At 40.5% G+C, this 23,030-nt stretch overlaps 1 protein-coding gene across 2 annotated transcripts in view; it reads left to right on the plus strand.

Annotated features, from left to right (window-relative positions):
• Positions 1 to 23,030, plus strand: part of DMGDH (dimethylglycine dehydrogenase) — a 90,408-nt gene that overhangs the window by 36,079 nt on the left and 31,299 nt on the right. For both annotated transcript variants that reach the window (XM_082243711.1, XM_082243710.1), the window contains exons 6-8: positions 17,469 to 17,717; positions 19,884 to 20,082; positions 20,747 to 20,916. In XM_082243711.1, coding sequence (XP_082099837.1) covers positions 17,469 to 17,717; positions 19,884 to 20,082; positions 20,747 to 20,916 — 618 coding nt within the window. The remainder of the gene's footprint in view (positions 1 to 17,468; positions 17,718 to 19,883; positions 20,083 to 20,746; positions 20,917 to 23,030) is intronic.

The raw sequence follows: 23,030 nt of genomic DNA on the forward strand, positions 1-23,030 counted from the left end.
AAACTGTGAGGTAGTGTAGCTCTTCTAAAAACCTAAATACCAGCTTGGGGTCGACTGAAGGCAACGGCGCACCTAAAATATATGAGACATTACCTGGCTGCACATTGTGACTGGTGGTGTTGAGTATTTCCTATACTACTCAGTTGTGGTTAGAGATATTAGTGCATCTCAAATGAGGTACTAGTGTACCTTGCTAGTAAAGGAATTAACAGCATATTTAATTTTACACCTGTCCTTTCTTTTGCCACAAGTTGGAAGCTAAAGTTTTGGTGTCATTTAGTTGTCACTAATGGTTGTGTGGAATATGAACTCACCTACAAGTTCTAGGCAGGAATTGCTAGTCTTTTTTAAGCATGTTTAGTAGGGATGAACCAATACTTTTTTTTAGTACTTGCCGTTACCAATTACTGATCCCTACCGCAACTGTTTTGTTTACACTTGTAATGGTGCAAAGCATTGAAAAGTTATTTACAAATGAAATAAATTAACTTTTTTTTAAATGTTGTGCTTTTTTCACTTTGAAATGCATAAATACTGTATATGTTAAAGATGTAAAAATATTAGCAAACAAAAAAGTTTTATTTATTAATAGTTTATAAAATAGTGAACAAAAATCAGTAGGAAAATAATAAATAAATGGAGGCGAATAATGAGGCTGATTAGCGTAAATTAAGGGCGAAAAATGGGTTAAACAGAGGAACATTTAATAAAAAACAAACAAAAACCCTTTTCTGTCATTGACAAGTTTCTTTAAATTGACTTCATCTGTAGATCGAAGTTTATCCCTATGATCTGTAGATGAATAAACTGAAAGATGAATAAACTGAAAGATACAAAAAGAGACAATGTATCTTTTTTTCTTTTTGTTTCAGTGGCTGAACAGTGTTGTTGATAAAAATTGCCCAGCTGTTTTTTTTTTTTTGACAGCTCCAATTGCTGGGACTTCGTTTACACTTCAGCTATCAACAGGGGAATCCCACTGACAGCTAAATGAGTCATAGGTTGTTAAGTATGCTGCGCTCCTTAACAACCGATAATTGCCGACTTTTTTTTTTTTTTTTACATTTCAGCTGTCAGTGGGGGAATCCTGCTGACAGCTGAAAGAACCGAGCCTGAAGGAATGGTTTCAGGTATCAGAGCATTTGCACAAGTACTGATGCTCATGCAAATGTTTAATATCGGCACTGATAGCAATACAGATATCGATGCAACCCTAATGGGTAGACTTTTTCTCGTATTTGGAGAAAGAAAGATTAGTTGATATGAAACCCAATAAAATGTAGTCATCCAGACTATGATTATCTACCAAGGATGATTGGTTGGAAGGCACAACAAAAACAAATACAGATACAGATACAGGTATATAAAAATACAAATCTTTTTTTTTTTAAAACATAATTTAAAACATCAAAGAGAAGTGTAAAACACCATACATTGAATAAGTAAAAAGGACATAACATAAGTTATTCTAAATCTGCCACATGGACTGAGTGGCCCAGTGATGACCCCTACTCGTTTCAACTAGTAGAGTCTTCCTCAGGGGGTTTAAGCAGACAGAAATAGTACATTCTATAAAATACAGTACATTTAAAATACATCAGAGTTAAAAAACATACAACAAAATGTATAAGTGATTATATATACAGTTTTGATTATTCTATAATTATCACTTAAAACGATTGAATAGAAGATAAAACATCAGTTGGCACCAGCAGGGGACATCAAGGTGCCCAAACAGCAGTAGTAGACAACAAGGGATGGAAGCCCAATATATGAGGAATGACTAATCATATATCAAACAAGGGCATAGAGAGGTATAAAACAACCAGATAAATCTGAAGCCACCACCAGTACTCACTTGGAAAAGAGAAAAGGGCGCACAAGTAAAATCAACAACATAGACATAGTCGTATTGTGTGCAGCTTAGCAGATAGTAGTTGTTAATCGCAGTAAGGTCTTCTAGATATTTAGTCCCAAAACTCATGTATCTAGAATTAAAAAATAAAAAAAAAACACATGTAGAATATAAACAATGAATGTCTGGATCTCTGGAGAATATAAAAATAAAATAAAACAACAAAAGTAAAAATAAAATAAAAAGTTCCATGGAGATTGCATATTTACCTGAGAGGGATATCCAAAGAGGGCATATACAAGGGGAAGAGGCGGAAGGAACACACTGAGAAAGATCGTTCCCCAGGTCTTAAATAGGCAAAAGAGCCTAATCAAGCCTAATTAAAGCACCTATATAAAAAAATTATACTGTATATATATATTATGATGAGGGTATAAGAAAAATATATATATCCCTGTAGACAGTCTTTGAGCCACTAAGGCTCATGGGGTTGTCCGGGTGTATCGAAAGAATTCTAAAGTATATCTTTCCCAAAGTCCAGACACATCAAATCTGCATATGCTGCACAAAATGGTTTCCCGGTGAGAGCCCTGATTGTCAGTGTGAAATGTGCAAAGGCTCCTTAATATAGCATATAAAGAAGAGGTGGATACAAACTAGGTGTGCACCAATGGTGGCCAGAGATCCCAGGAGTGTTATCTCCCCAATATGAAACAGCCAATAAAAATGTCTAGTATTGTCTCAGAGGAGGAGATATGTGTAAGGGATCCAGCTGGTAATAATATATAGAGAGATTCTAATGAGCTGCTCCCAACACGGCTGCGGTAGTGGCAAAACTGGCCTAGAACCACATGTGGCAGATAGAGCCACCGCCATTTCTTCACCCACACCGCCATCCACGACAACAACCGCCATGTGGTTGGAAGGCATGTACAGAGAAGAGAAAGTCTGAGAAATGTAAACCTAGAAGGACAAAGGAAAACCAAATCCATTTTTTTGGATTGCAGAAAACATTTCCACCAAAATAGAAGTGAACTTTGCCACCAAACTTTGGTTTGTGTGACCAATTTTGGGCACCTTCATTCAACTACTGTACAAGTAGAAACATTTATTAACTGTGTATTGACACAAAAAAATGAGTGCTTTTTGTGATACTGTAAAACTCTCTCATCGCTCATAATGTGCAGATGGAGTCAAAGATCATTTCTGGCCCAAATAGTGTCAGGAGAACATGGAAGACGCATTCTCTATGTCTTATTGTTATTCAGGCTGAATGTGGAGGATCAAATACAAACCATGGTCATGGTTATGGCATGGTATGGTTATGGCATCAACAAGAGTACCTTCTGCTTTTCATCTGCCCTAGAAGTGAGCAGTGTGCAGTGTGCAGTCTATGTGATAGTGGGAGACTGAAATCGTCCACTGTCCTACTGACACCATCCACTGCCCTACTGGCACCATCCACACACCGTCCTCTGCCCTATTGACACCGTCCATTGCCCTACTGACACCGCCCACACACCATCCACTGCTCTACTGACACTGTCCACTGCTCTATTACTGTCCACTTTTAAGGTAGGCCATAGCATAGTACACACTAGCATTTTGTTTTTGCTCAACCCAGTGGGCTGAACGTAAAAACACTGAGGAGCCACTGTACTAACAAAGTTAGTACAGTGATCTCCCCCACCGAGCTATTATGTTCTGACAGGGGGATTCCGACCCTAACCCCCCCCCCCCCCCCCAGCCAGAACACACCAGCCAGCGCTCTCAGCCATTCCATTCTGCTCTGCAGACCTTTAATCGGTCATGCCCCTTCAACAGAAGCTGGAAATTCAGCCAGCTTCTGTCGGACCAGCTGCCTTACACACAGGCCAAATGTTGGCCAATTTCTATTGAACCGGCCAATACCACTGGATGTTCGGCCTGTGTGTACGGGCTTATGTTTATATTTTTACAAAGATGTTTGTTTTATCATATTTTTCTAAGTTTTCCTTACTATTTAGTTAGGCTAGTTCATTTCTTTTTCTTTTTTAAAAAGAGCGTCAAACCCCTGTGATCTTTGCTCTCTTTCATGTTGGTTAGGTAGATCTCCACCTCTCAAAAGTTGCCTACCTCTGATTTATGGAAATCTATTAATATGGAGATCACTCTTTCACAGCATTCATGCTAATGGATATTCTGTGCAATAATTCTCCTGCCAATGTTGAAATAACACGTGTTTGTTGAACTCACAATCATACATTAGTATTACAGAGTAAAACAGCCTTCCTAAAACTTTTTATCCCTAAGAGACCCTTGATATAATTTTCAGATCTAAGGGAACCCCTGCTTCAAATTATATCTACAGCTTAGAGTACAATAGTAAGATTGAGAAGTTATATGTGCTCAGTGGGAGGTGGAATGCCCATAACTTTGGTAGATAGTGAATATATATATATTTTTTTCTTTAGGAGTTTTCATTAGGGCTGTGTAGGAGAAGGGAATCCTTACATTATGGTCAGTTAGAGAGATGCCTCCTTATATTTGTGGTCAGTAAAAAGAATGCTTAAAAGATTGTTGTATGTCATGTCATCAGCTTTGCAAAGAGGTGTTGACCTTGGAACTTTGCCAGCACATCAAAGGAAAGGTCAATGTGCCACAGCTCAAGGAACCCCTGGCAACCTCTAAATCAGTGATGGCGAACCTTGGCACCCCAGATGTTTTGGAACTACGTTTCCCATGATGCTCAACTACACTACAGAGTGCATGAGCATCATAGGAAATATAGTTCCAAAGCATCTGGCGTGCCAAAGTTTGCCATCAATGGTCTCTAGGTGAACCCTGGTTGAGAATGGCTGGGAAAAGAACTTGAGGACCTTAGTGTAACAGTACGGTCTGTTATGTTATAATGGAGTATGTGGCTCTAGTATAATTAAAGCTTATTTGTAGCCACCTCAATAAAGTTATAATAATATTTCTGACACCTATTTATGTAGTAAAATGTATTTATTACCTATGAATTCAAGTGATTTGTCTTGGAAATCACTTAAAGTCTCCCCTAGTGATAAACCATGCAGCACGCCAGAGTGACCATTGAGTACAGAAGTCCCTGTGAGTAAAAGTGACCATACATTATGCAATCTGAGTGAACCACCAACACACCTACTCTCACCCACACCACCTTACGTGTACAACCATGAGTGGGTTTTACTAAAGAAGCAGAGCATGGGCTGTGTGTTGTCATAAATCTCTCCTACAAACCAGTGGCTGTATTATAACTGTGCAGCCACACAGCTTAGCAGTGTAATAAAAAGCATGTGCTGATCCTGATCTCTCACCAGGGTTTCCCCTCCACAATAAATGTTACCTTTACCCCCACCCACTAGTTAATACAAATGTTAAAACAATTTGTAGACAAAAAGTTACCGTGCCAAATTGGCCCTTACCCCTATTGAGGGTTTTTTGAAATGTTAAAACAGTTTTTTTACCGAAATCTATGAACATGTGACACACTGGGAACTGACTCCTCCTTCTTTACTGCAAAGTGAGAGGATCCTTCTTTGAGTGTCCATGGCCCTTCTTGGTGATGTAGACACTTCCTATTTGATCAAAGAAGAGCCCCCCCCCCCCCCCACAAAGTCCTCATGGCTCTGCCATGAGGGGCATAAAAAAGAACAGTTTGTGGCAGAACAAACTACAGCAGTGGATCACCGGTTTGCATTGTTAAGAGGGTCTACAGAATGTCATGTGATGCCAGACAAGTTGATTAAAAAATAGATTAGAGGGTTTTTTAAATGTATTTATAAATTGTTAGTTGGTGAAAGTGGAGTGGGTGAGAGAGATTGAAAGGGGAATTGTATTTGCTTGGAAATGCATTGGTACGTCTGGAGTTGTGTATATGTAGTGTAGGTTCTTCTGGAACTGTACTGGAATAGCAAATTTTTGAAATTCTGTTTGCAAATTATGTAAGATTAAAATTCAGGTATAATCCTTGTCCAATGTATTATATTAACTTTTGATATCACTTTTAATCAAAACCTATCATAATTTCTCCAAGGAGTAAATATATTAAGCTGTCATTGCTAGCCACTTTTAAAAAAACCTGAGGCTCTGGCCGTAGAACATATTGGTTGCTGACACCAGAGTCTAAATAAAGTCACAACTCCTAACTTGGAATGTCTGTATTGAAACCATTGGATAACTATGAAGCCAAGCAGCTAGAAATTTCTAAAGGGGAATTAAGCTATAGCAGGCTCTCATTACATTTCAGAGATGCATCTTTATTGTGGGCATCATGAGGAAAAATGGAATGAGGTTATCTGATATGCAGATGGGTGTCATAGTCCCCATAATGTATTATGTGATTCTGGAACATCCTTAGAACAGTATCACTGTCTGTATTGCAGCGTTTTCTTGCAGATAAAATCCACAGAGTCTCTTTTACTTTTGACTGAAAACAACATCTGCTTTTCACAAGAAAATCATGAGGACAGTTCAGCTAAAATCTGTGAGCTTTCCACATTCCTCCTGAAACAGACAATCGCACACTCCCTGCCAAGTCAACTTTTCTGTGTAACCAATGGGAGGGTTCCAAAAAAATGTGCGTGTTTGAGGTCCCAGTTCTCAGAAACAACCTTCTGTGATCTGTGCACTAAGATGAACCCGAAGTGCAAGAGCGAGATTAAATAACAGCAGTGTCTGGCAGGACATTTACTTTTATTACTTATTAAACTCAGTCATGGTCAGTATATCGTAACTAAAATGTGTATGACAGAAGCAGCCTCTACTTTATCCTATTAACTATGGTTTGCATCTTTTCTCCCCCGTCCCAAAAGCCCCTCTTCTTGCTCTCCCCCAATACATTAACAAAACAACACAATGCTCATCTTCAAGTGTAAAGCCTAAAGGCCTGTCTCCATTGACAGCAAATTGTGTTTTATACGCATTTTTTTCTGCCCCTGGACAGCCCAAACACTATCTTATGCAAGCATGATAATGCAGTTGATAGACGCAGTACCCATGAAAGTGGCAGCGTTATGGTGCATTAAAATACAGCATTTAAAGCTAAAACTTAATGTTTATTTCTAGGGATGAAGCACCATACATATTAGTTACATTATAGTTATATGCAGTGGTTTGTATCCCTCTACCTGCAGGAATCTGCTTTAGCTAAAAATTCTCCCTGCAATTCCTTCTCACCGCCACCAATTTCTGCCCTGAGCGGCAGTTGTCAGCTGCTGTGAAGGTTAACACCAGCCACTGCTACTGAGAAAAGTTGCATCACTCACTCTCCCCCTTCTGCCCTCCTTTCCATTTACATTCATTACTACATTCCCACAATGTGGGTTCTGTGAATGGAGAAGGATCAGTTGAATGACAAAATCTTCACCACCCTTTTACATAAGTGCATTGTGGGAGTGTAGTAATATGTGTTTTGCGCATGGAAAAAGGCCAGAAAAGGGAAGGTGTGTTGCGCAACTTTTCTCAGTTACAGCGTCTGCTGGTAACCTTTACAGCAACAGAAGAAAGATGCTTAGGAGAGTGTCCGGTGGTTGTGAGGAGACACTGCAGATTTGAGAACAGCAGCAACCACCTACTAGGTAATGTGATACACACCTTCACACATAACTTTACAACGTATGGTACTTTGTGCCAAAAAAAACCCCTAAACTTCACAGTGGCAACACAGGGCAACATTCCAACTTTCTAAGCTGTAGGCAGTTCAAAAAACATTTTCAAATGCTTAAAATACACGCAACACATTTTTTAGGCCCTAAGGCCTCATTTAAGTTGGCATACTACAGCATGTAAAAGAAGTGCTCACAAGGCCTGCCCCAATAGAAAAGTAAACAACCCCAAGCGCTTCAGGACAACCCGACTAACAATTCCTAATGCTGCTACTTAAAAATATAAAATGTATAAAACAGCAACAAAGCAATATGTAGATACATATAAGTGTGACCAGTAGTGCAAAAAGTGGTGGTAAACCACAGCACCACAAGAATAAATAGTCCTTCTATTCAGCAGTTACACATGAGACCACTTTAAGAGACAATCATCAGTAAAAAGTCCATCAGAATGTCCATCCATAAATAAGTGCATCCAAACATGTGAACTTGATGAGATGTAGATTTGATAAGTGGATGTAGCGGGTCACCTCTTAACACTACCACCGTGCAAACAAGGGGGAGTAGATCACACTCACGACACTAATGGCTCAGCCACTCTCGTGGATAAGCAAATGCACCAAATGTCAGCAATTTCCACCATGGATAATCCCAATGCTCGTCAGGATAAGGGGGGGGGGGGGGATCTGTGTACTCTGTGACATGTGGGAGAAACAAAGCACAAAGCCCCACGAATGCAATACTGTATAAACACTTTATTTATTGCATCCACTTAAAAAAAGCCACTCACATTTAAACATATTCACAAGAGCATATACACCATCATGGAGGATATACTGCACCCAGGCTCCACGATGTGGTTTGTGCTTCTTCCGGGTCTGCTATCGCTCCCAACAGTGATACTGTGTAGTAGGTGGATTGATTGACGGCATCAGGTCACGGTGGTGGTGTTAAGAGGTGACCCGCTATATCCACTTATCAAATCTACATCTCATCAAGTTCACATGTTTGGATGCACTTATTTATGGATGGACATTCTGATGTTATGATGGACTTTTTACTGATGATTGTCTCTAAAAGTGGTCTCATGTGTAACTGCTGAATAGAAGGACTATTTATTCTTGTGGGGGTGTGAGTTTACCACCACTTTTTGCGCTACTGGTCACACTTATATGTATCTACATATTGCTTTGTTGCCGTTTTATACATACTACAGCACGTACCTGTGCGAGGGCCATGTTTACCAGCACGGGGATGCACAGGTGTTCCATGCATCCCCTTGCATGCAGTCCCATTGATGTCTGTTGGAATGCAGCAGCTGCATGGACACAGCCAATTCTCCCAATTTCACATCCGTGTGGGTGCTCTGCTGTGCAACTGCATGGATGTCACTTTGGGAGCAGTGACTGAATTTGCACCGCACAGAGATCGCATGTAATTTTAGGAGTAGTGCGCTCCGATCTCTGTGATCGCATAAATGTGAACCGGTGTAACGTGAGAATTACCTACCCCGTGAGAAAAACCTACCCCTCGTCACTTCCGGCCAGGAACAGCTGAGCAGCGCAGCAGTGCGCATGCTCACAGCCCCGGATACCTAATGGAAGAGCTGAGGATCAGACTAGTGCGCATGCGCACTAGTCTGAAACGATCTCGGTGTCCGTTAAAAAAACCTACCGACGCGGCGGTGACATAAAATAGCTGTGCTGCACTATGAGTCATCTCCGCTCCTGTCCCGGTCACTTCCCTGATCTTGGCAAGTAAATATAAAAGCGGCTCCGTGATTTATCTTTTCATACAGCCGCCGCCGCTTTTATATTTAGTAGCCGAGAGCAGGGAAGTGACTGGGACAGGAGCGGAGATGACTCATGGTGCAGCACAGCTGTTTTAATGTAACTGCTCGCGTTACACAGACTGCCGTGAACCGGAAGTGACGAGGGTAAGTTTTTCTCACGGGTAGGTAATTCTCACGGAACACCGGCACTAATTCCTATTACTTTGCTGTTTGTATAGTTTACACAATAGGGAATTATTTATTTCATCTGTATAGAGATTGATAGCTACACCATTGACCTACTATCTTCACCTGTGTGGCAATACCTTTACAATAGACTTTTTATGGGACAGTACCAACTTCTGGTAAGTTTACATTGTTTTTAAGTAAATCATTAGAAATAAACATTACCTTCTGAGCACAGTGATATTTGCTCAGTAAAGCAGCTGGACAAAAACTTCAGAGAAACTTTCCATAACATGTTAATTATTAAATGACACTATAGAAACGAATACAGGCTGAACTCATGGATAAGCAAATATTGTCTAAATACGAGAGAGTTATGTGTGTTTATACTTGAATCTTTGTGTGCTTTGTGTATTTCTACCAAATCTTTACAGCAATCTAGTGTGAAACAATATGACTATGATTTGATATTACTGATGATTAGAAAATTGAATAAACTTCATGTACACTTGGCAGTCATTTACCACGAATGTGGGAAAACACAAAACATGGCAAAAGTCACGCCGTGGTGTTGCCACTTTTTGCGTTTTTCCACAGCTGGCGGTTCAAAAGTTCCTAATCTAAATGCGATTATTCCGTGTTCAGGAGAGGGAGGTTAAGGCAGGCTGAACCTCACCTAACCACCGCAGTTCCTAAACTCTGCTAAAAGCATACATAGACACATACAGTGCCTTGAAAAAGTATCCATACCCCTTTAAATTTTCGACATTTTGTCATGGTTTAACCAAAAATGTAAATTTATTTTATTGGGATTTTATGTGAAAGACCAACACAAAGTGGCACATAATTGGGAAGTGGAAGGAAAATGATAAATGGTTTTCAAAATTTGTTACAAATAAATATGTGAAAAGTGTGGCGTGCATTTGTATTCAGTCCCCTTTACTAGGATACCCCTAACTAAAATCTAGTGGAACCAGTTGCCTTCAGAAGTAATAATTTAATCTCAGTATACATACAGCTGTTCTGTGAGAGGTTAGTTAGAGAACCATAGTAAACAAACAGTATCATAAAGGCCAAGAAACACACCAGACAGGACAGGGATAAATTTGAGGAGACGTTTAAAGCAGGGTTAGGTTATAAAAAATATCCCAAGCTTTGAACATCTCACAGGGCAACGTTCAATCCATCATCAGAAAATGGAAAGAGTGTGGCACAACTGCAAACCTACCAAGACATGGCCGTCCATCTATACTGACAGGCTGGGCAAGCAGAGCATTAATCAGAGAAGCAGCCAAGAGGCCCATGGTAACTCTGGAGGAACTGCAGAGAACCACAGTTTAGGTGGGAGAATCTGTCCACAGGACAACTATTAGTCGTGCACTCCACAAATCTGGCCTTTATGGAAGAGTGGCAAGAAGAAAGCCATTGTTGAAAGAAAGCCATAAGAAGTCCCAATTGCAGTTTGCAAGAAGCCATGTGGGGGACACAGCAAACATGTGGAAGAAGGTGCTCTGGTCAGATGAGACTAAAATATAACTTTTTGACCTAAAAGAAAAGCACTATGTGTGGCAGAAAACGAACACTGCACATCACCCTGAACACACCATCCTCACCGTGAAACATGGTGGTGGCAGCATCATGTTGTGGGGATGCTTTTCTTCAGCAGGGACAGGGGAACTGGTCAGAGTTGATGGGAAGATAGATGAAGCCAAATACAGGGCAATCTTAGAAGAAAACCTGTTAGAATCTGAGACTTGAGAATGGGGCGGAGGTTAACCTTCCAGCACGACAACGACCCTAAACATACAGCCAGAGCTACAATGTAATGGTTTGGATCAAAGCATATTTATGTGTTAGAATGGCCCAGTCAAAATCCAGATCTAAATCCAATTGAGAATTTGTTGCAAGACTTAAATATTTCTCTTCAGACACGCTCTCCATCCAATCTGAAAGAGCTTAAGCTATTTTGCAAAGAACAATGGGCAAAAATTTCACTGGTAGAGACATCCCCAAAAAGACTTGCAGCTGTAATTGCAGTAAAAGGTGGTTCTACAAAGTATGGACTAAGAGGGGCTGAATACAAATGCACACCACACTTTTCAGATATTTATTTGTAAAAAATTTTGAAAACCAATTATCATTTTCCTTCCACTTCACAATTATGTGCCACTTTGTGTTGGTCTATCTTATAAAATCCCAATAAAAATACATTTACATTTTTGGTTATAACATGACAAAATGTGGAAAATTTCAAGGGGTATGAACACTTTTTTTTTTTTTTTTACAATACTGAAGATACAAAGTCAGTTGTGTTAAAGCTGAACTCCAAGCAAATACCTAAAACACAATTGAAATACACATATGTTTTTCTGTATTTCTGTCCAGCCAGTCCTAATATTTACACATCCATTCAGACAATACAGCCAGGCTTTTTCTCCTACAGACGGTTTTGTCAATGAAGGAACAGCAGAAGTTCTCAACTCCATCCACCTTGCTTTCTGTTAGTATATTCCTTGTCAGCACATGAAAATGGAGCTCACTTCATTTGCTTTTAGTACTATCCTTCTCTCAAGTCTAAGCGGTATATTTCTAAAAATATTTGCTGAGCTATCCATCCTGTGAAACCACATGTGCGAATAGAGGAAAGAAATGGAATGTGCTTTGGCTATTTTCTTTTCAGGTTAAATGTTCTTCATAGCATACATCAGGAAAACACTGCATTCGATGGAGCGAACAGACATAGTAAATGAATGCTACTTATGATCATTAACTCTGTTTAGAACCCAGGATTTTCCTGATTCACTTTATTCTGTATGAAGAACATTAGACCTGGAGAGAAAAAAAAGCAAAATAACATTTGTTTTTGCCTCCATTCACACAGAACAAAAGAACATGCAGTTTTACAGGACAAATAGCTCAAAATAAAAGCTACATGATGCAGTATAGAGGATTACAAGAGACTAATAAAGAGTCATATTTATATACTTAATAGGGATCGACCGATTATCGGCAAAGCTGATATATCGAGGGCCGATATGCACTTTCCCCAAAATATCGGAATCGGCAATCAAGGTGGCCGATATTACCAATATTTCAGAAAGTGCTTGTACCGGAGTGATGCCTGCAGCTAGAGGCTTCACCCCGCTACCGGCATGCATAGCCGACGGTCGGCTGTCTTGTAATGACGGCTGAGAAGCTGCTCGGCTGTCATTACAAGGAGCAGGAGGGGATGTCCCCCCACCCCTCCCGCCGTCTTCCGCGGCTTGCCCGGGTCTCCCGTCCCACCAGGAGACCCGGGAAACCAATCCTGCACGGCCGCCGAAGAACCGATCAAAGCCACATTCGGCTCTGATCATGCCTCCATTGAGGCTATGATGTCTGTATTATACTGAACTACTCAACTACCTGAAACTCTTATTCTCTATGTTTTGAATACCCTTTTTATTCTCATATTATTGGAAATCAGCCTTATTGGGTAATATGCAATTGTATTTGGGGAATTTTTTACCAGTTTGTTCAATATGATTCTGATGTTCACTATATATATTTTTTATCTGCCATTTATGTACAAATTTACATGTACCAATAAATGTTGTTTACATTTTCCCTCCTGACCCCTTAATGTCTCCCATTTAAAGTCCCAACCTCTCTTTTTTTGTATACATTGAATAGGGATGGAGATGCACGGCAAATCCCAACGTGCGCCTCATTTAAAGTCCCAAATCCCCCCTTCTTCCCATATGCATAGGGATGGAGAGACATGATCCTGGGCGACAGGGAGATATCCGTATTACTTTTTGATCGCATATGACGGCCCTTACCCTACAGCCCTTTATGATAGGTCAAATAAACTTCCCACATATTAGTTGGGGGTTTACTTCATAATTACTGGTACTGTCTAGTTTTTTTACATAAGAGTAGCATCATCACCATCATTTATATTTCTATATTTTTGTAATACTTTAGCAGCAATCTCCATGTGTTTGGGGCACTTTGGCTTGTCTCTCGTTGGTCCCTCTGTGTATCCCAGGAGCTGCGATGCACGCCGTGCATCCTCCCTCTCTCCTTCCGCCTCCTGGCGCGGGGGATTGGGAGGGCGGTCCGCTCCTCGGCGCCATGCCTCAGTCGACGCATTACGTATTTTTGGCGCCAATGCGCCGACGTTTGAACTTCCACCTCAGTGTATATCAGCCTGCACTCGGGATGGTCATGCTACTGGCTCTCACCGTTCCCGGGTTGCTCTTTTCTTATACACTGTCTTGGCGTTGGGCTCACTGAGCGGGGTCATTCCTCGGTGGACACTTAGCACCATGTCATCAATCTGGGTCTTCCCTCTTGGTATGTTTCTGGCTCATCCCTTCTCACTATTACTCTAAATTTTTCACTTTATTAACGGCACCTCGTGTCTGGTTTCCCTCTCTTATCATTTTCAGTCTCACTCCCTTGCATACCTCTTTCTCCCCCCCCCCCCCAAAATCCTTCAGGCTGTTCCCTCACCACCATTCCTTCATGCTACCACGTGGTTTTATTTAATTCGTTAGCCTATTGCTCATTTCCACACCACTTCACTCTACCTTCACCACTCATTGTCACATTCTTATTTTCCATCTGTAGCACATCTCAATAGTATCAATATGACACTTTCCTACCCATATACAATTATCTATTTTAATATATACTTTACCTTCAATGTTTATAGATATACTTATTATACATATACTTATTTACAGACATATGTATACAGTGTTGTACTCATGATTTCTTCACCTCATCCACCCTAGTCCAACTATGCCATATGTGTGACTTTTTCAGCCTTGATTCCCTGTCAGTGCGCCCTCAATTCCCGGGGGAGACAATGGGGGCCATCTCCAGTTTCAATGCTATCTTGCGTGCTGCTATGTAAGTCTTTGGGAGTTGTGGGGTTATATTCCCCCCCCCCCTTTTTTATCTTTTGTAATTATCCTCATTCCCTATTTTTATAGAATACTAATACACATACATCTACTCCTGACGAAGTGGCGAATTGGGTCCACGAAACGCGTTGAGGCTATGATGTCTGTATTATACTGAACTGCTCAACTACCTGAAACTCTTATTCTCTATGTTTTGAATACCCTTTTTATTCTCATATTATTGCAAATCAGCCTTATTGGGTAATATGCAATTGTATTTGGGGAGTTTTTACCAGGTTGTTCAATATGATTCTGATGTTCACTATATATATTTTTTATCTGCCATGTATGTACAAATTTACATGTACCAATAAATGTTGTTTACATTTTCCCTCCTGACCCCTTCATGTCTCTCATTTAAAGTCCCAACCTCTCTTTTTTTGTATCCATGCAAAAACCCAGAAGTGATGTCATGACATCACTTCCGGGTACTCTGCGCCAGATTAAAAAAAATTACAGCATTCAAAACAGCCAAACCTGGCGTTTTGAATGCTTTTAAATGCAGAGGAGGGGTTTGGGGTCTTTTAGATGCACACAGACACTTTTGACATTACAGTAGTAATGTCACTGGTCCCCCCAAAAGTGTCAAAAATGTAACTATCCAAGTTATTATCCCTCAATAAATAACTAAAACAAAGTCACGGGCTGTTCTCTAAATCTGAGTCACTGTGGAAATTTGGTGTGCCTGGCTGTGCAGGGTGGGGGATCCCAGTATCCCAGTGGGGTGTGCTACATTTATTAAAAGAGAAATGGAAGGTGAGGTATAAATAAAATGAATGAATTCTCAAAATGAATCTCCTAAGTCTTCATGAAGAATTTTGATGAAAGCCTTTTTGCCATCAAGTTTCAGAAGCATGTGATTTCTATTAAGGGAAAGTGTATTGGCAGCTGTAGCCATTCATGTCCACATTGAAATATGTTTGTTTCTGACAAAGCCAAGTTGATGACTGTCTTCTTTTTATATTCTTGATGACAATTCCAAATAGCAGTAAAAAAATACATGGGGTTTTTTTTTTCATTTTGACATTTGCACAAAGCAACCTGTATAAAATATAGAAATTGGATGGAGTAAAATAAAGGAAACTGCTGCCTAGCATTCCTTTGTAGGTGAGAGGTTCTCTTTAATACTTGCTAGACTTTTTCTTATCTCATCTGCTGGGTTATACTTATATAGTGCCTTCAATTACTAGCTGTGATTGTACTGTACTGCCACTGATCGTTCATCAGACTTGGCCCTAATAACAGTATCATTTTCAATAACTAGTATTTAAAAGTTATTCAACATTTTTTTTAATATGAATTAGTCAAATAAATGTAAATACTAAATAAACTAGCTAACCAGAGTCATAAAGAAAATGTAAAGAAGAATGATGTATGCTTTAAGTGGGACAATATGGAAGCAGGGATTGTGAATATGAAATTAGAAACATTTTATGGTAGAAGAATAGAGCCTGTGAGCGTGGTCTCGGAGCAGCTTTTACTATGCTCTTCTAGTATGCCCCTCCCACTTGGATTCTTGTCGATGTAGCGCTGGTGCCAAGTAGAGCTGGCTTCATGTTTCCTGGCTTGGAACAGCTAAAATGTTTAGTGAAGTCTATTCAGAGCCAAGATCAGGCAGCAGAACCAGAATTAACTGGATCAGACAGCTTCTGAGCAGCTTCGCTGCTTTTAGAAACATTTCAGAAAATTCAGCGTGTAATTAGTTGCAGTCCCCAAAATTTGTTATAGTATAACTTTAAAGTCTCAAAGAGTTACATACTAACACTACTGACTTATAAATGTTGGATAAAATAACTTTTTTTATGCCACCTCATAACTTGCTTTTTTATTTTAAGCAGATTGCCTATTTGGCTTTCCTTTGATCTTAAGGCCCTATGCACACTGGGAGTTTAGCAGCGATACATGAGGTTCTGGGGTTTAGCTGTGGATGGAGGGCACAGGCGCATCCCTCTATCGGCAGCCTGTCAAATTACATAAGAGTCTGACAGCTGCATGGGGCTAGACGGTAGGGCAGTAGGCGCATAATGCGCTAGATGTTTGTACAGGTAGGTGCACCATCTATCTGCAGCAGCTGTCAGTCTCATAGGGTTTAGGGAGAAAGATGTACACCGCTCAGGCAGTTGGAACTCCACAGTCAGCCATGGGTGCAGGACCACGGCCACCGCAGACAGAAATGCAAGAGAAATGGCCACACACCAGACGATGGTTCACAATGAAAAGCTTTATTGAATAAGGATGCAAGGTACAGCAGTAAATGGTAGGCGCGTTTCACACGACCCACAGCGTGCTTGAACAAGCACGCTGTGGGTCGTGTGAAACACGTCCACCATTTATTGCTGTACCTTGCATCCTTACTCAATAAAGCCTTTCATCGTGAGCCATTGTCTGGTGTGCGGCCATTTTTCTTGCATTTCAGTCTCATAGAGTTTGACAGGCTGCCTGCGCGAGTTTGGATGGGACACTTGTGCCCTCCACCCAAAGCTAAACATAGGAGCCCCATGAACCGCTGCTAAGCGCCCAGTGTGCATGGGGCCTTACAGCAGTCTGAACAACATTTTACCTGGACAGACTCTGGTGGGATCTTTACTGGCTGATCAGTGTTTTCCTTAGGTGATTGTTTTTACTTTCTGCTTGTAAAGATACAATACATATATACAGTATTGTGCTTTGTGTGACAATGGAGATCTTTCCCTCTAAAATAATACCAATATCTATTTTTCTTTAAAGTCGGTTTTTTCAAAACAAAAAAAGGGAAAGAAACTGATATCTTTATTTCACATGAAAAACACCAGTCTTACATGATACTTTTTAATATTGAACCCAGTAAGTTTAAAGATCAAGTAAGCATGCAGGTTTCAATTGTTCATTGTTCCCCACAGAAAAGAGAATATTCTTTCCTTTTTTCCAAAGCATGATGCAATCTGTTGTCTGCATCACTAGAAATGTTTGGGTGCCCCCAAAGTATTTGCAGTTACAGCAATGACAGTCAAATCTCTGTCTGTTTTATATTGGTAAAGATCTGTCCTTCATTGACCAGCTAAGCAAATTCTGTACTGTTCATTTGATTAGCACCTGACATTGAATTTATCTTCTAGGTTTCTGGGCACGAGAGGTTGGAAAGTTGATAGGCCTGGAACATCCTCTTATTCCTGTGCACCATCAGTATGTGGTCACTGGTTCTGTTCCTGAGGTGAAAGCTTTAAAGAAGGAACTACCAGTCCTCCGAGACTTGGAGGGATCATATTATTTACGACAGGAACGGGATGGACTTTTGTTTGGACCATATGAAAGGCAAGAAAAAATGAAACTGCAAGATTCCTGGGTAACAAATGGAGTCCCACCAGGTAATACTTCATACTTAAGTTTTGTGTGTTCCTGCTATGGGCCTCTACTTGATGTGCCACATCCCGGGAAGGAATATACAGCAAAAAATTCCCCTAGGGGTGGGACTTTATAGGCACGAATTATAAAATTTGAAAAAACAGATCATAAATATACAAGGAAATTTTATTAAATACAAAAATTAAAGAAAATACAAAGAGTATTTGTTCATAAGTTAAATAACAAACAATGCAAGCGATATTGTATGTATGATGAAATAACTCAATCAACAGATCCAGGTTATCCGACGCGTTTTGAGGTTTTTAGACCTCTTCGTCAGGGATGATACTGGGATACTATATGGTTGGTTTTCAAAAAAACAGACAAAAAGCTTGCTGGTTTTTAGTTAAAAACAGGAAGGAAAAAGCTACGACCCAAGTACTGCCGTGTATTCATAGAGTAGGATTTTCTCCAATGCACAAATTGTAAGCAAAATGAGATAGGACCGATGGCAGGATCCGAACAGCTGAAGTCCAATTGATGCTTAGCGGGGTGGACCGGACAATAATATGCCCAAACTTAAGATGTCACAGGGATCAAATGCTGCATGGACTCCTTCTCCCAGCTGTGGATCGCACCGATCTGTTGGTTGAGTTATTTCATCATACATACAATATCGCTTTCATTGTTTGTTTTTTAACTTATGAACAAATCCTGTTGTATTTTCTTTAATTTTTGTATTTAATAAAATTTCCTTGTATATTTATGATCTGTTTTTTCAAATTTTATAATTCGTGCCTATAAAGTCCCACCCCTAGGGGAATTTTTTTGCTGTATATTCATACTTAAGTTGACATAATAAAGTAAAGCTCTAGTTAGGCTGTGGACAGAAAGGTATTTACATACGGCCTCCCTAACTAGTAGTAAAGCTTTAAAACAAGCCCTTAATGATCTTTGAAGCTGCAGACACTATAGACCAATTAATTCTCAAAGTTCACAATGCAACCACCGGAGTCCTATCTTTTAGCAGCTTCCCCATCCCCACAGTGCAAGCTCTGTGGTTACATTATACATTAGAAGACTAGAAGTATGATGCGTCAGTTCTGGGAAGTAGAAGTTGAGCTGCAGAGAGAACAGGGTGTCTGGTTCTGTGGGCGTCCACTGCAAGATTCCTGGGTAACAAAATAATACAGGGTGTCCACTGTTTCTTCTGCCTCCCACGTTATTAAAGAACACCTTATAGTCATTAAAAAATACAAGGCTTTCTCTGAACAGTGGCAGTCAGGTATGAGATATGCATACCGGTACAAACTGGAGCAATGTAACTGTGCTAAAAAAACAATACCTAAACCTCAACTTTCAAAAGTAGTATAGCTTTAAAACAAGCCCCCACTAACCCCTGTAACTGCAGACACTGTAGAGCAATTAATCCTCAATGTCCACAGCACAATCACTGAGTCCTTATTGTCAGAAGCTCCCTCCAAGAGCACATGCTCCATGGTTTCATTAAAGATTAGAATACAGAAACGTTGCTAAGTCAATGCTTGGAGGGAGGAGCTGAGCAAAAAGAAAAAAAGGTGTATGCATGGGTGTCCATGCAAAAGAGTAGTAGTATAGATGCTTTTGTAGGGCTTTAGTCTGAACCTGTAGTGGCTTTATACTTTAATGCTGTCCCCACCAGCATTGCATACTTTTCTTCCATTAACTTCCCTGACACTCCATTCAGTCATGGGGAGTGATGGAGAATTAACCCTGTGTAGGTCAAAACTTGGAGCTTAAACAGGGCTGAGCACTCTCTCTGTTCTTGGCCAAGTGCTAAGCATCAACACTATCACTATGAATAAAAAGTCTGGTGCGCTATTATTCATATTTATATTCCACACTAGGTAACTTTGGTTGCAGCTTTAAAATATATCAGCGCACCCTTCACACCATTTTTTTCATCAACACTATCACGTTGGGAAGAAGGGGCATGGGTCAAATGCTCTCCAGAGCCAGAAGTACTTGTTACATTTCTTTGCTTCTAGCAACCACACTGAGCAGCATGGGAGTGAAGGGAGAGTATGGGTTGCTGGTGTGGCTGGCATTAAATTGAACCTGTTTAACAAACATTAAACCTGTTAGTCATTTTGTTAACACTGTTGGAAATAACCAAGGTTAGCCTATAACTAATACTCTATGTTCTGTAGGTTTTGGGAAAGAATTATTTGAATCAGATCTAGACAGAATTATGGAACATGTAGAAGCTGCAATGGAGATGGTTCCTGTGCTGAGAAATGCTGATATTACCAATATAGTTTCTGGACCCATAACATACACTCCAGATATCCTTCCAATGGTAGGGCCACATCAAGGCATCCGAAATTACTGGGTTGCTATTGGGTTTGGGTAAGTGAATACAGTATGTTGGTTTACGATGTGAAGACTCTTGAGAAATTATCTTTGTTAGTTCAGTTTAGTACATTCTGTCACCCCCCCCCCTCATGTATAATCACCCCATTACAGTGTGGGAGCATCTTTTAATGTGATTTGGGATTCTTGGTGTTCCCAGAATCTTGAAAGAGGAATTGTGATGTCACCCTTGCCTAGGAGCCGTGAATGAAAGCCAGGTGTAAGGGGAGTATATTTTCTAACTTTTCTCTACAGGCCTTTTTTTTAATCCAGCTGTAATGCAATGATTACACATGAGGTGGTAGGCCTGCATATGCATGCACGATCTGCTTTAAGTGGGGAGAGCTCCTTTTAAAGCCAAGCTTACATTGTTACTGGTGTTGGTGGATTCTCCTAGAACCCACCAAAGGGCAGGCCAAAAAACATTGTATCATTGACAGTTAGAAACACTCTGGTCTGTCTTGGATGTGCTGGGGGTGATAAGAAGACCTTTAAAGACTGAATAAACCCTGCATTGTCTCATCCAAAGCTGGCCATTTTTTGTGGAGCTTTGCTTTTGTATTAACAGTGTGTAAATTCACGTCCCTTTCTTTGCAGCTCTTCTCTCTGCTCTTCTCTATCAGTGTCTTGATATCATTATATATATTTTTTTAAATTTTAGGTATGGTGTCATCCATGCTGGAGGCATTGGTAAGTTCTTAAGTGACTGGATCCTAGACGGAGAACCTCCTTTCGACCTCATTGAATTAGACCCTAACAGATATGGGAAATGGACCACTACACAGTATACTGCACAGAAAGCAAGAGAATCTTATGGATTGAACAACATTGGTACAACATTTTTGTATTGATAAAAATAGGTTGAGTAAAGAATGCTTGTGCTTCTGGTGTTTTGGTTGACCTGCACCCAGTAAAATGTTCTTAATATGAAGGCCACCAATACTTACCTTCATCTGAATATATTACAGGCCTGGTCACTATACTTTATGCTGATCCTTCAACTCCAATATCAACCTAGATATCCTCTAGACATTTGAGGTTCATTTCATTCCGAACAAATATATGGGAACATAAGACAAAAGAAAACAATTATAGACAGCTGAGGCCAGTGTTCCCAGACTTTAATGAATTTATCTTCTTGAGCTTGTAAGGTGATGCTATAAAGTTTCTCATTGACAAGTAGCACATTTATACACGTTTTAACCTCTTGCAAGACCACTGTAGGTTTCTTCCAACTTCTGGCAATAGTCCATTTAACTACTATAAAGAGGAAGGTAGCAAGCTTTTGCTGGGGGTTAGCGAGGTGGTAAAGAGCTATTCTAGCTTAACTTTCTGGATATTCCCTGTTTAGAACAGTTGATTTGGCCTGATTATTCCTAAAACCTGAGAACACAGTAAAGATTCTTGTGGGGAATGTGGGGGTTGATAAAGCCTGGTGCACACTCTGAGTTTTGTTTCATTCAACCCGGCAGGTTGAAATAAAAAAAAAAAAAAAAAAGTAGGAGCCATCGTATTAACTATGCAAAGTTAGTATAGCGATCTCCCCTGCTGAGCTGTTGTGTTCTGACAGGAGCGCCAGAACATTCCGATCAGCGCTCTCCACCATTGGCTGAAAGTGCTAATCAGGAGTTAGTTGGCTTCTGTCGGACAGGGTGGCATATACACCGGCCAAATGATGGCCTTTTTTTTTTTTTTAACTGGTCAATGTCTCTCGACATTTGGACCATGTGTATGGGGCTTAAGGGTCAGGAGAGTGTTATCTGCAGACAAGCTGATTATGATGTCAAGGCCTGTGCGTACAACCTTGGAAATGTCCCAATTCCCTGTAATAGCAATCACCAGGAGCTCTAGGGCCAAAATAAACACAATAAGGGGAAGAGGGCAACCTTGCCTCATGTCATGGAGAATTAAAAAGGATTGAGAAAGGTAGTTTGCATACTGCACCTTGACCATGGGTCTGGAATACACAGCTTGTCACCCAGGCAAGCAGGGAATTCTCAAATCTCGATCTAAAGCGGTGGTTCTCAACTGTCCTCGGCACCCACTTATGGCACTTTTCCACTGCAAGTACCAGCTCGGCTCCACTTGGCCCTGCTTGGCCCGGTTTGGTTTTCCACTGCATGGTACCGCATGGTATGGTGTTGGAACAGTTCGGTACGGTTTGGTTTTCCACTAAAGTAGTACTAAAGTAAGTGGGTGGGATAACAACGATTCTCTGACCAATCAGTGGCTAGTAGTGACAAACAGTCAAGGCTGCATGCAAAGGATTGTGAGATATGGTACCGGTACGGCCCTCTTGGAACCACCACTGAGGTGGTACTGTTTAAGCAAGCCGTACCGTTCAGTTCCATGTAGTGGAAAAGCGCCGCCGTACCGTACCGAACCGTTCCTACATCGTACCATGTGGTACCATGCAGTGGAAAAGCACAAAAGCGAGCCGAACCATTCGGTTCCATGCAGTGGAAAAGCGCCATAACAGGCCAGGTTTGCAAGATAACCTAAATAGATCACAGGTGATATAATTTGCCATTCAGTGATTGCAGTATTCTAGTCTGCATCCCCATAAGGTAATACTTAAAATCTGGCCTGCTAGTGGGTCCTGAGGACAGGAGTTGAGAACCACTGATCTAAAGGGTGTATAAATCATGTAATCTCAAAACATATAAAAAGAAGTAAGGAACTCAGGAACTCTGTGTTAGTGTAACAGGTGGGTAAGGTGATCCACCTTCCAGGGATTATCACTAGCTTGGCACCTGGAAACAACTCCTGCTTTTTTTTTTTTTTTCTGCGGATGGAGTACTGTAGATGTTTGTTAATCCTATTTCCCAACAATTTGCCCAACACTTTCAGGTCCACATTGAGTAAAGAAATGGACTGAAAGTCCTGGGTGGCTGAAGATTCCTTCTTGGTCATCATTTAACGTAGGCTTGACGAGAAAGAGGGGG

The sequence above is a fragment of the Pelophylax lessonae genome (assembly GCF_965119305.1).
Source record: "Pelophylax lessonae genome assembly, chromosome: 1".
In the NCBI taxonomy this organism is placed as follows: domain Eukaryota; kingdom Metazoa; phylum Chordata; class Amphibia; order Anura; family Ranidae; genus Pelophylax; species Pelophylax lessonae.